At 45.3% G+C, this 13,870-nt stretch overlaps 1 protein-coding gene across 1 annotated transcript; it reads left to right on the top strand.

The window, feature by feature from the left end:
* Nucleotides 1-105: 105 nt before the first annotated feature.
* Nucleotides 106-13,450, top strand: DNAlig1 (DNA ligase 1). Its single transcript, XM_073091851.1, has 16 exons — nt 106-473; nt 719-784; nt 1,188-1,271; nt 1,667-2,216; nt 2,463-2,717; nt 2,845-3,048; nt 3,252-3,336; nt 4,326-4,470; nt 5,278-5,468; nt 5,808-5,939; nt 6,382-6,502; nt 8,368-8,548; nt 8,857-9,020; nt 9,328-9,569; nt 9,737-9,883; nt 12,894-13,450. The coding sequence occupies exons 1-16, from the start codon at nt 255-257 to the stop codon at nt 13,024-13,026; spliced, it is 2,919 nt and encodes a 972-aa protein (XP_072947952.1). The 5' UTR covers nt 106-254; the 3' UTR covers nt 13,027-13,450.
* Nucleotides 13,451-13,870: the final 420 nt, after the last annotated feature.

Below are 13,870 nucleotides of genomic sequence, written 5' to 3'. Positions count from 1 at the left end.
AATTTAAAAAATATGTAACTCTTGACTAAACTCGCGTATAATAAAATACGTCACTTTTTAGTACAAGTATTTGATCGTACATATATTTTGATTTCGCGCCGAAAAATGACAACATTCAACATTGTCAAAATGTCAACAAATTGAGCAAGGTTATAGTAATTTTGATTATGGATTTTTAAAAAGAAACAGATTTGTTTTTATAAAGCTTCGTGACGGAATAAATAATTAAATATGAATCAAAGAATAGGTTATATATGAACGGCTTTACTAAGTTGTTTAAAACTTGTAGAGTAGTATCGTTACCAATCAAACATCATTGTATAAGTAACAGATCTATCCCACATTCCTGTAACGTTATTTCACAAATATTAAGTACCCATGTTAACGTAAGAACGATGGCACAGAAAAGTATTACCTCGTTTTTCAAAATAACCCCGAAGAAATCTCAAGATCCTGAAGAGCGACCTAAAAAGGTATGTCCTATTCCAATGATATCATGAAGTTGAAAAGAGAGAATTATTTTAGTATCTGGTAGCAACAATATAATGCTGTATGTAATTGAATTGAGTGGCCTAGTAAGTATACACTATCAGTGTCATCTAGGACTCTTACCACTTACCATCAGGTGAACTGCATGCTCGTCTGCTACTCCTATATTATAAAAAAGAAACACTGGCTCTCCGATTACTAACTAGATCTTTGATGATTATATTTTTAGGATGAATCCTTCACCAACGATGAGATTGATAGCAGTAAATCACCAACCCCAAACGGAACTTCGAAGGTAAAATAGAAAATCTTATGTAGTATTTTCTTTGTATTGGAAGTACCCAATAAGAAAAATTGAAAAACCTTTCATGTTGCTATAAAGTGGTACTACCTGCATACTTGATTTTCTCTTATAACTGAGATTTTTTTTTTAAGGATTTTTTCAAGAGACATTTCAACTTAGTCATGGGTGGTACAGCATCGAAGATGCATTTTAATAACTTGATATCGATATATTTGAGTTGATTATAAATGTCTATCTATAGTCAGATAGATATGTTTGTATGCTATCTCAAATGAATTATATAATAGAGAGTAGAAGATGGTTGCAAGCGTGGACTCGGAACTATAAAAAAAAATGTTATACCAATATTTTTAATATGAATATTATGTTCACTAACTATTAATTTTATTTCCAGCATAAATCATCAAAAAGGTTAAGATCGGATAGTGAAGGAAGTGATTCTTCAAAAAAGTCTTCCTCGCCAGTTAGCTCTGTTAAAGTATGTTAATGTTTTAATAATAATCTATAGATAAAATTGCTGTAGGTAATTTTTCATATGGTGCTTACGTAAATAATTGTTATTGTTTGAGTTCCTTGTCTTTTTATATTTAAGTTTAATTGGATTGCCCCATATGGCAAGTTAGGGCAAGATGTTAACAAAATAGTTTAAGAACCAGTTACACATATCAATCTTAGTTCAAATGTGGTTTTATTATGCTTAATTTGTACAAACTTAAATAAAAAATTATTAAAATTGAGAAAATCTACAAGGACTTCAAAATTTAGTCTAAATAAAACAAAAGTATTTTATTAACTTATTTATTTTACACCAACATAATTCACATCTATATATATAGATATATGCAATAGTTTAAAATAGAGTTCAAATTCTAGAAAAAGAAAGTGAAAAGGCAGCGTATTGACAGCTCTGCCAGCGAGACTGATACTCCCAAGAAGGTACTTCCATCCTCTCCTGAAAATATTATGGAATGTGAAACAGCTGTGAAGTTAGAAAAAGATAAGCCCAAGACTTATGAGTCACCCAAATCTAAGAAAGCTAAAGGAAAGCAGAAGATAAAAGAAGATACATCTCCAAAAGTAAAAAAGAGCAATAGTAAAAAAAGTCCATCACCAAAAAGTGTTGAAGTTAAGCAAGAACAATTTACTCCCAAGGGAAAAGAAAAAGTTTCAAATAAGGGTTCACCACCTATAAAAGAAGAAGACTCTAGCCCAGAAACAAAGGAAAATGGTGATATTGACTCAAATACAAGTCCTTCACCTAACAAAACAGAGGATGAAAAAGATACACCACCCAAAAAGAAGAATCCTTTTGAATTCATGAAAGTAAAAGGTGGTGCCGCAAAAGAAAATGGTACCAAAAAGAAGGTAGAAAATAAGGAAAAAGATAAAGAAAATGAAAAGAAAGATGGAGAATTAGTTGCAGGTATGTTAAAGTACTTGATAATAACTACATTCAACTATCTTTATGATCTCTGTTAAATATTACAACAATTTCTTTTGCCAAATTTCTACACTTTATTATGTCTTTGTGTATATGTGGGTGCATCAAATGATGTTGCTAATCTCTTGAATAATATGATTTTTTATTTCCCCTCTAGAAACTTCAGCGAAAGAGATGGATGGGTTTTATTTCTGTTATTATTACATAAAAATTTTGACATTATTTCAGAGGCAGAGTACAATCCAGCAAAATCAAAGTACCACCCAATCAAGGATGCCTGTTGGAGCAAGGGCCAGGCGGTGCCATACCTCGCTCTTGCTAAGACCCTCGAAGCCATCGAGGCAACGTCGGCGCGACTGAAGATGGTGGAGATCCTGAGCAACTACCTGCGCTCGGTCATCGCTCTCACGCCCGAGGACCTACTGGCCAGTATCTACATGTGCTTGAATCAACTGGCACCTGCATATCATAATTTAGAACTCGGTAAGTAAACAAACTCGATTATGCATCCATATTCGTGTGCGGCGTTTCTATGCCCATTCTTTTTTTTTTGTTCAGCCACTTGCCGCATAGTTTGTGAGAATCTAACGTAGCATTGCCCGCGGTGCAGGCATAGCGGAGACGTACCTGATGAAGGCGGTGGGGCAGTGCACGGGGCGCACGCTGGCGCAGACGCGCGCGGCGGCGCGGCGCGCCGGCGACCTGGGCCGCGCGGCCGAGCTGGCGCGCAGCACGCAGCGCACCGTGCGCGCGCCGCCGCCGCTCGCCGCGCGCCACGTGCTGCGCGCGCTGCAGGACATCGCGCGCATCTCCGGTACGTACCGCGCGGCCAGCTGGCGCGCAACACGCGACCTGGAGAACCCGCATACAGAGACTGCAAGATTCGCACCCATCGCCCACACTAGCAGGAAACATAAAATGTTCTTTATATTCAGTCAAAAATAAATTTAAAATATAATTTGTTATGTCTTACATTTTTTGTTATGAATAATGTAGTAAGACAAAATTATTTGACAGGTCAAGCATCAGTGAACAAGAAGATAAGCAAGATACAGTCGCTGTACGTCGCATGCAGGCATTCGGAAGCACGTTTCTTGATACGGTAAATTATTCTAAACAAAACCACCAAATAGCAAAATAATATGTCTGTATACGTATATACAACACATCATAGAAATCATGGTGATATCGCTAGTCATTTGATTTTTAACAGCTTTTATTAGCTTGGGTTGTATGTATGTATGTACGTAACAGAGTAACGGAATCTGTGAACCCGATTTCTATCCACTTTGAACGTTCAGTATAATTCAAAATTTTTAAGAATCATCAATAACCAATGACAATACACGATTTTAATCATTTTGTACCATTGTCCTTATAAACATCCTCAGGATTAACGATTTTCGAGGCCAGATTGTTTAAGCGCCTTAGAGAAAGTTCATTACAAGTTACTGTAGATTGCAAGATACAAGTGGATTGCAAATAATTATTGCTTTTTATTAGTTTCAGTTACTGTTATAGCGTGATTTTTAGTTTAGAAAATAATAATGTTATTTCCCTATAACTCAAATGTTCTGAAACATATCTATAACGCCCTCTGTAGAATGATTTTTAGGATTCCGTACTCAAAGGGTAAAGCGAAACCCTGCGCTGTCTGTACGTGTGTCACTGGGCTTTAAACCGTAATAGATAGCGCTTTTCGAACCTGATAAATGGAGCACCCCACGCTTTTTCCACAATTATACTATTTACTGTTCCTTAATTGATTCCTAGATTGAAGATTATTTTTTGCTTTTTAGTTGATTTTAACATAAAAGCGTGTTTTTTAGTTTTTTAAACTATATTTATTTTATCACTACGAGAGGGTAGGGACGAATATCAAACTATTATGTCACCGTGACATCAGCGCTTTAGTTCGCCAATTTTGCAGTCAGCTCGATCGTGTCCTCCTACTGAAGCGCGTTCATCACTCGGTGGAATGTCGTAGGGTTTTAATTACAAAGTGTTAATTGTAAGTTTCTACTGTTTAATTTAAATGTAACAATTATCTCCTTGAACTTAGTGTTTTTGATAATATTGTTTGACGTCTAGGTCATTGGAGGGCAAGCTGCGCGTGGGCCTGGCGGAGCAGTCGCTGCTGCAGGCGCTGGCGCTGGCCGCGGCCGCCACGCCGCCCGCCGGGCCGCGCGCCGGCGCGCTCGACGTCGCCGCGGACATGGGGCCGGACCTGTTCAAGGTACACTCATTTTACATACTCCATCCATACGCCATCCATCCATAGCATAGGGGCATCCTGGCACAGGTTGTATATTTACTTAAAAGCATGCCCCAACACCAACTCATAACTATGTACACAATTTGTTAATCCAATAAAGTATTTTTTTGTATTTGTACTCTGTATCAACCATATATTACTACTTATTGCATTACTGTCCCTTACTTATGCTGTCTTCACTTAATATGCTGTCAGGCTATCCTAAATTAATATGCTACCTTCCTTAGCCGAAATATTAATACTTAATTTATAAGAACGTTTCTGTGCCTAAGTGTGATTTCTTTTTTATACTATTAGACTTGCATGCAGTCCACCTGATAGCAAATGTCTGCTACCGCCCACGGACATCTTTAATCAGTCCCAAATAAGATTAGATTCCTACCCGAGGTCGACCCTATGGTCGAGAAGCACATCTTTATGCACCGTTACTGCTGTCCTCAGCAGTAACGGTGCATATAGATGATGCTAAACTGGGATGCCTCGAAAAAGTACGTCTGTCTTACCACACTCTTCAAACCACTTAACCACAATACAATTGCGTTTAACACTCCTGTTATTAGGCAGAAATAGGTGTGGCAGTGTTGTCGCCGGAATCAAACCACTGAGATTTGTATCACCATCCTATAACTTATAATTAATTTCATTTGTAATACACATATGAGTATGACAAATAATATTACAATTATTTCTTATTTGTCTATTGACTGCCGTTCGTACTGAACGATCTGAATTTTAGATGAAATAATTTGCTAACTATACTAATTGCAGGCGCGTGTGGACGAGTTCGCGCTAACGATCAAAACAACATACTGCGAGTGTCCGAACTACGAGCTGATCGTGCCGGTGCTGCTGCAGCACGGCGTGGAGGCGCTGCCGCAGCACTGCCGCCTCACGCCCGGCATCCCGCTCAAGCCCATGTTGGCGCACCCCACTAGGGGGGTTAGCGAGGTCTTCAACAGGTAACTTTACGTTTGGACGATAGATTCTAATATGGCCTTGATATCAATAATTGTCAGTTAATGGGAAGTGCATAATTATGAATTACTAAGCAAGTATTTAGTTTATATATCCATGTTATGTCTTTCACTAAACTTACTTTAAATTGATGAATTTTAGTAATTTCCGATAAACCGAATAGTTTGATCCAGTATTTGACGCCATATCTTGTCGAAATGTAAAAAAATAACATATATACGGTCGAATTGAGGAACCTTCTTTTTGAAGTCTGTTCAAAAGTAGAGGTAAGTGTATCACGACCTGTACTTTATTATACTCCCAATGCTATAAATACCCCTCAGGTTCGAGAACGAGCAATTCACGTGCGAGTACAAGTACGACGGCGAGCGCGCGCAGATCCACGTGCCCGGCGACGCCGCGCCGCTCTACGACCAGGCTGCCATCTTCAGCCGCAACCAGGAGAACAACACCGGGTAAGATAAACTCTCTAGATATTCGTATGGGTCATACTATCCTTTAATATTAACCCTAAATTATTGAGTTAGTTAAGTAGTGTAGATACACAATCACTTAATTAAACCTCCTATAAAAGTTTATCATAATGATATCGTGTAGTAATTACAACAAATATCTTAGAAATTATGTTATTTTATACAGTAAAACAAAATGACAGATGACATTATTACTGTAATCACTGCCGCCATGATATTTTTCCAGTGTTGTGTTGTAAGTTTAAGTGTAAATTATTGCTTTGAACAATTAAACGAAGGTGATTTCAAGAAAATGAACCACTAAGAATTGTTCTTAGCATGTTTTTTTAATTTTTGGTATAGTGTACGAAAGGTGGCCGGTAGCCCATACATTATGAAACATCTCCTTTATATCCAGTTCATTACATCTTTATTGTAATTTCAGTAAATACCCAGACATCTTAAGCCGCCTGCCCACACTCCTGAAGGATACTGTGACTAGCTGCGTGCTGGATTGTGAAGCGGTCGCTTATGACATCGAAACTAAGCAAATACTGCCCTTCCAGGTAACACTAATTGTAATGAAAATTCAACCAACGAATACAAATCCCTGCTAATTAAATATTTGAAAGTTATACAAAAAAATTGTAAGTGGTATGTATTAAGTTTAAGGGTCTAATACTTTGTCATGTACAAAGCGAGCATTGATAATTTTTATGCCACAAAAAAACGATTTTTTTTTTCTATTATTTTATTATTTTACTACTATTTCCGTACCAGTCGTGAATACTATACTACCCATTTTCAGTTTATAGTTGCTTATTAATTTATTTATCATTACAGGTTTTCTTAACCTAAAGCGATAGAGTAGTCTAAATATAAATAAATTAAAAGGGTTAGATAAATTAAAAGTAACTTTAAGTACATTGCCTTACATAATAAATAAATATTATAAGGTATAACATGAATGTTAGTAGTATATGAAATATGTTGACACTTTTGCGAATTCACTCCACTGCCAACAAAAGACATTACTTCTATTGTGTACCTCGTTAAGAATTCTAATAGCTCTGGAGATGGGAGTCTTGGTCAGCAGTTGGGTCCTAGCTACCGGAGGCGGGCGATGCCGTCGCCACACATACCGATTTGGCACGCACATATTTAAAGACTGCAACACTACCGGGTTGTAAGTCGCAGTTCGAAGTAATTTTATATTTGAGTACACATGTATACAGGGTGAATTTTTCAAACGGGCGTTCAGGGCCAAATCCGAAACTATAAGGATTAGCGAACAATGCTGAAAGGAGTTACGAGGCCGATTTTGATAAAAACTAAAACTGCATCATTACTTTTTTAAAATAACTTTTTCCCTAGCCGGGACTCGAATGAGTTCATTTTGAAAAAAAAATACCCTCTATATTATTCCACTATCTGATAGTGTTGCTTATAAGGATCAAAATCTGGGAAGTAATGATAAATGACAAACTAAAGAAAAAGCCTCAATTTTAAGAAAATACATATTTTTTCATATTAACTTGGCAGTTAAGTTCCATTCATCAATTTGAACATTTCGCGTATTAACAATGTTTGGCTCAATGTTTTAAATCAGTCGAACCGGACGTTTTGTTCTCCAAGAATTTATATTTTTATGTCCGACTTAGTTAAGGTTATTTTAGGACCATCATAATTGATTTAACTTGCTATGGGCGGAGTTTCGTTTAATACTGATAATTTGCGAGTAAATTTGATAATTTGCGAGAATGACTTTTTCGAGTCAAACCCGAGTGATTACTAAATAAAGAGATATAGAAAATCATATAAAACGTTGAAACGAAGTTGTAAACAACAAACAATAGGAATTTACTATTTAATTAGTTATCTATTTTTATTAAAAATAAATCCTAAAAACGGCGGTAACTTATTTGCCAAACTATTATTTTCTCATACTAAGCCGTATGCCATGGTCATAACATCGAATAATTAGTTGATTAACCAACAAATTCTTCAATGGTATGACTTATGTATGTTTCTAAATAATTATACATAAATCATTTATGTTATAATCCTTAAGGATTAGTATGCCATTGTATGGAAAAATATGTATTTTCTTCAAAATTTTCCTTTTCCTTTAATTTATCACATTTAATTTATCACATCACATAACATTACTTCCCAGAATTTGATCCTTATAAGCGACACTATGAGATAGTGGAGTAATATAGAGGGTGTATTTTTTTTTCAAAATGAACTCGTTCGATTCCCGGCGAAGGAAAAAGATATTTTAAAAAACTAATGATGCAGTTTTAGTTTTTATCAAAATCGGCCTCGTAACTCCTCTCAGCATTTTTCGCTGATCCTTATAGTTTCGGACTTGGCCCTGAAGGCCCATTTGAAAAATTCACCCTGTATATGAATGTATTTTATCATCCAGGTGTTGTCGACCCGCAAGCGGCGCGCGGCGGCCGCAGCGGCGGGCGGCGAGGCGGCGGCGCCGACGGTGCAGGTGTGCGTGTTCGTGTTCGACCTGCTGTACCTCAACGGCGCCGCGCTGGTGCGCCGCCCGCTGGCCGAGCGCCGCCGCCTGCTGCGCGAACACTTCCAGGAGCAGGAGGGTGAGCTACGAGCACTAGCGTTTTATATTTGTTTTTAAATGGATTATAAGTGGGTAACTAGTATTGTTATGATTTAAACATTTGTTTTTTTCAATGTAACTCTTCTATCTTTATTTTATATGTAAGTTGATTCCTACATACTAGATATAACAGTAATACCAAAGTACGACTGTACGACTCATTCGATTAACTATGGATTTTCTACTTTATTTGTATTGCTTATTACAAAAAAAGATTTTTTTTATTACAGTTGAGCAATAGAAAATATAATCTTAATTTTAGTTTACAATTTTGCAATGACCTCGCAGGTACATGGCAGTTCGCGAAGAGCCGCGACTGCTCGACGACGGAGGAGGTGCAGCAGTTCCTGGAGGAGGCGGTGAGGGGCTCGTGCGAGGGGCTCATGGTCAAGACGCTGCTCGGCGACCACGCGCGCTACGACATCGCGCGACGATCGCACAACTGGCTTAAGGTAGACGTCACACGTTATACTCAATAACAAGACCTTCGAAATTACTTCTAAAACTTTTGAACATACAGTTACATGTTGTATCCGTATATACTACATACACACACATACATGCACGCGCAAACACACACACACACACAAAGATAAACAGAGAAAGGGAGACACTGCAGTTTTATGATATTTAAGTGATTTGCAAAAGTAGTCAACAGAATTCTAGTGTTACAATTTCATAATACTTTAATACATTGCAGAATGATAGTTCTATTCGTTTTTACGTTACGCAATGCTTAAATAAAACTAAATTTCGCAGCTCAAGAAGGACTATTTGGAGGGCGTTGGCGATACGGTCGACGTGGTGGTGATAGGCGGGTACTTCGGCAAGGGCAAGCGCTCCGGCAACTACGGCGGCTTCCTGCTCGCCTGCTACGACCCCGACAGCGAGGAGTACCAGTCGCTCTGCAAGATCGGCACCGGCTTCACCGACGAGGACCTGCGCACACTCAGCGAAACGCTGCAGCAGCACGTCATTGATGGACCCAAGAATTATTACAGGTAAGTAATGTGAAAGGTGAATGTAAGTGTCTGCATGCGTGCGGTCGTGTTCGCGTGCACGCGTGTGCGCGCGGGCGTTCGTGTGTGCGTGTGCGGACGCGTGGCTGGGTATGTGTATGAGAACTGCGAATGATAAACTGTTCACGAAATGTGTGTGTGTGTTTCAGATACGACAACTCTCACGCGCCGGACGCGTGGTTCGCGGCGGCGCGCGTGTGGGAGGTGCGCTGCGCGGACCTGTCGCTGTCGCCCGCGCACCGCGCCGCCGGCGGCCTGGTGCACCGCGACAAGGGCGTCTCGCTGCGGTTCCCCAGGTACGCTGCGGCCCCAGGGGGCACTGTGCCGACTGTCGCTGTCGCCCGCGCACCGCGCCGCCGGCGGCCTGGTGCACCGCGACAAGGGCGTCTCGCTGCGGTTCCCCAGGTACGCTGCGGCCCCAGGGGGCACTGTGCCGACTGTCGCTGTCGCCCGCGCACCGCGCCGCCGGCGGCCTGGTGCACCGCGACAAGGGCGTCTCGCTGCGGTTCCCCAGGTACGCTGCGGCCCCAGGGGGCACTGTGCCGACTGTCGCTGTCGCCCGCGCACCGCGCCGCCGGCGGCCTGGTGCACCGCGACAAGGGCGTCTCGCTGCGGTTCCCCAGGTACGCTGCGGCCCCAGGGGGCACTGTGCCGACTGTCGCTGTCGCCCGCGCACCGCGCCGCCGGCGGCCTGGTGCACCGCGACAAGGGCGTCTCGCTGCGGTTCCCCAGGTACGCTGCGGCCCCAGGGGGCACTGTGCCGACTGTCGCTGTCGCCCGCGCACCGCGCCGCCGGCGGCCTGGTGCACCGCGACAAGGGCGTCTCGCTGCGGTTCCCCAGGTACGCTGCGGCCCCAGGGGGCACTGTGCCGACTGTCGCTGTCGCCCGCGCACCGCGCCGCCGGCGGCCTGGTGCACCGCGACAAGGGCGTCTCGCTGCGGTTCCCCAGGTACGCTGCGGCCCCAGGGGGCACTGTGCCGACTGTCGCTGTCGCCCGCGCACCGCGCCGCCGGCGGCCTGGTGCACCGCGACAAGGGCGTCTCGCTGCGGTTCCCCAGGTACGCTGCGGCCCCAGGGGGCACTGTGCCGACTGTCGCTGTCGCCCGCGCACCGCGCCGCCGGCGGCCTGGTGCACCGCGACAAGGGCGTCTCGCTGCGGTTCCCCAGGTACGCTGCGGCCCCAGGGGGCACTGTGCCGACTGTCGCTGTCGCCCGCGCACCGCGCCGCCGGCGGCCTGGTGCACCGCGACAAGGGCGTCTCGCTGCGGTTCCCCAGGTACGCTGCGGCCCCAGGGGGCACTGTGCCGACTGTCGCTGTCGCCCGCGCACCGCGCCGCCGGCGGCCTGGTGCACCGCGACAAGGGCGTCTCGCTGCGGTTCCCCAGGTACGCTGCGGCCCCAGGGGGCACTGTGCCGACTGTCGCTGTCGCCCGCGCACCGCGCCGCCGGCGGCCTGGTGCACCGCGACAAGGGCGTCTCGCTGCGGTTCCCCAGGTACGCTGCGGCCCCAGGGGGCACTGTGCCGACTGTCGCTGTCGCCCGCGCACCGCGCCGCCGGCGGCCTGGTGCACCGCGACAAGGGCGTCTCGCTGCGGTTCCCCAGGTACGCTGCGGCCCCAGGGGGCACTGTGCCGACTGTCGCTGTCGCCCGCGCACCGCGCCGCCGGCGGCCTGGTGCACCGCGACAAGGGCGTCTCGCTGCGGTTCCCCAGGTACGCTGCGGCCCCAGGGGGCACTGTGCCGACTGTCGCTGTCGCCCGCGCACCGCGCCGCCGGCGGCCTGGTGCACCGCGACAAGGGCGTCTCGCTGCGGTTCCCCAGGTACGCTGCGGCCCCAGGGGGCACTGTGCCGACTGTCGCTGTCGCCCGCGCACCGCGCCGCCGGCGGCCTGGTGCACCGCGACAAGGGCGTCTCGCTGCGGTTCCCCAGGTACGCTGCGGCCCCAGGGGGCACTGTGCCGACTGTCGCTGTCGCCCGCGCACCGCGCCGCCGGCGGCCTGGTGCACCGCGACAAGGGCGTCTCGCTGCGGTTCCCCAGGTACGCTGCGGCCCCAGGGGGCACTGTGCCGACTGTCGCTGTCGCCCGCGCACCGCGCCGCCGGCGGCCTGGTGCACCGCGACAAGGGCGTCTCGCTGCGGTTCCCCAGGTACGCTGCGGCCCCAGGGGGCACTGTGCCGACTGTCGCTGTCGCCCGCGCACCGCGCCGCCGGCGGCCTGGTGCACCGCGACAAGGGCGTCTCGCTGCGGTTCCCCAGGTACGCTGCGGCCCCAGGGGGCACTGTGCCGACTGTCGCTGTCGCCCGCGCACCGCGCCGCCGGCGGCCTGGTGCACCGCGACAAGGGCGTCTCGCTGCGGTTCCCCAGGTACGCTGCGGCCCCAGGGGGCACTGTGCCGACTGTCGCTGTCGCCCGCGCACCGCGCCGCCGGCGGCCTGGTGCACCGCGACAAGGGCGTCTCGCTGCGGTTCCCCAGGTACGCTGCGGCCCCAGGGGGCACTGTGCCGACTGTCGCTGTCGCCCGCGCACCGCGCCGCCGGCGGCCTGGTGCACCGCGACAAGGGCGTCTCGCTGCGGTTCCCCAGGTACGCTGCGGCCCCAGGGGGCACTGTGCCGACTGTCGCTGTCGCCCGCGCACCGCGCCGCCGGCGGCCTGGTGCACCGCGACAAGGGCGTCTCGCTGCGGTTCCCCAGGTACGCTGCGGCCCCAGGGGGCACTGTGCCGACTGTCGCTGTCGCCCGCGCACCGCGCCGCCGGCGGCCTGGTGCACCGCGACAAGGGCGTCTCGCTGCGGTTCCCCAGGTACGCTGCGGCCCCAGGGGGCACTGTGCCGACTGTCGCTGTCGCCCGCGCACCGCGCCGCCGGCGGCCTGGTGCACAGTACTGTCCCTCTGTACCCAACTTACAACACCTTTTTGGCAAAGGGAAATCAGAGATCTCCGGGCTAGTTAATCATGGTCAGGTAACGGCCGTGTTCGTTCGACAGTCTTAATTTCGCAGCTTTTACTTGTTTTCAAGATAAGGAAAATTCGTTTTCGTTATTCAGAAGCGTCCTCTTTTAGCAAGTTACGGAAAATATCCACACCTTCACCATGTCTCCTTTATAGTATTTTATGTTTTACCTGACTACATAAAATTATTTAGAACAGATTAATGTAGTATAGTGTTGAATGTAGTGCGTACGATGGTATGTAAATGTATTTAAGTGGCATTTATCTGTATATTAATTCCATGTTGAATATTAACTAGTACTTTTACTTATTTACAAAATTATTCAGGGTTTATAACGACATTTTCCACGTCAGGTTCATCAGAGTCCGCGAAGACAAGACGCCGGAGCAGGCGACCACGGCGCAGCAGATCGCCGAGCTGTACCTCGCGCAGGACCAGGTCAAGAACCAGGGCACCAAGAAACTCACCGACGACGACTTCTATTGAACCAATGACGCATTTACTATTATTTTGTATGTGGGTGTAGAATGTCGCGAGCACTAAACTAATACAGGGCTGTGGTGAGGGTGAGCTTCTTTATAATCAAAAATGATTATTTTATGCTTAAGATCACAAAATAAATATTTACAAAAAGTTTGTTAAATGATTGGTATATTTTTTAATATTATATCATATCTCAAAAGCACGCTAAATGCCCTATTCGTATGGCTCTCTGGCATGGTCCTAAAATTATGTAGTCGCAAAGAGGGTGCATACACAGATATTTTGTTCCAATTTTATACTTTAAAACCAATGTTTTAACTGTATGTTGTAATAATTATATATTTTTTAAATTTAGAAATTGATCTACAGTCATTATGAATGTAATAAAATGTTATGTATTATAAGAAAATAAAAGCCAGATTTATGATTGCATTATTTTATTTTAAGACACCTTATTCTACTTACTTGCTAATAGGTATACAGAATGGGGCCGAACGATACCTGGAGTCAGCTAATAGTTAAATGTGATATGTAGTCAACAAACCTACTACTTGTGAAAACTGTAGAACATATAATGGAGCTATACTAGTAGCTTGTACTATACGGAAAATGAAGTTCTGTTAAGTTTATATTGACCTATTGATGGTGAAACTATTGTGAATATATTGAACAATTTAATTTTAAAAATGAATACCAGTAACCCATAATGAATCATCATTATAAATATATTTTTTGAAAATAACCTACAAATCCAACATGATACATGAAAGTGCAAATATATTTATACCATAATTATAAAGCTATCACAAAAAATGTACTCTTAATTAGTACTCAGTTTCATAGATTG

This window comes from Epargyreus clarus, unplaced genomic scaffold (assembly GCF_041222505.1).
Source record: "Epargyreus clarus isolate Ecla_fem2 unplaced genomic scaffold, WU_Ecla_fem_2.2 ptg000035l, whole genome shotgun sequence".
In the NCBI taxonomy this organism is placed as follows: Eukaryota; Metazoa; Arthropoda; class Insecta; order Lepidoptera; family Hesperiidae; genus Epargyreus; species Epargyreus clarus.
Note: the sequence above shows the minus strand (reverse complement) of the source record. Positions and strands in the feature narration are given on the sequence as shown.

Coding starts and splice junctions, on each gene's coding strand:
- DNAlig1 (XM_073091851.1), top strand. CDS start 255: ATGAACGGCTTTACTAAGTTGTTTAAAACTTGTAGAGTAGTATCGTTA. Junction 474..718: donor CTGAAGAGCGACCTAAAAAG/GTATGTCCTATT, acceptor TTATATTTTTAG/GATGAATCCTTCACCAACGA. Junction 5,469..5,807: donor GTTAGCGAGGTCTTCAACAG/GTAACTTTACGT, acceptor AATACCCCTCAG/GTTCGAGAACGAGCAATTCA.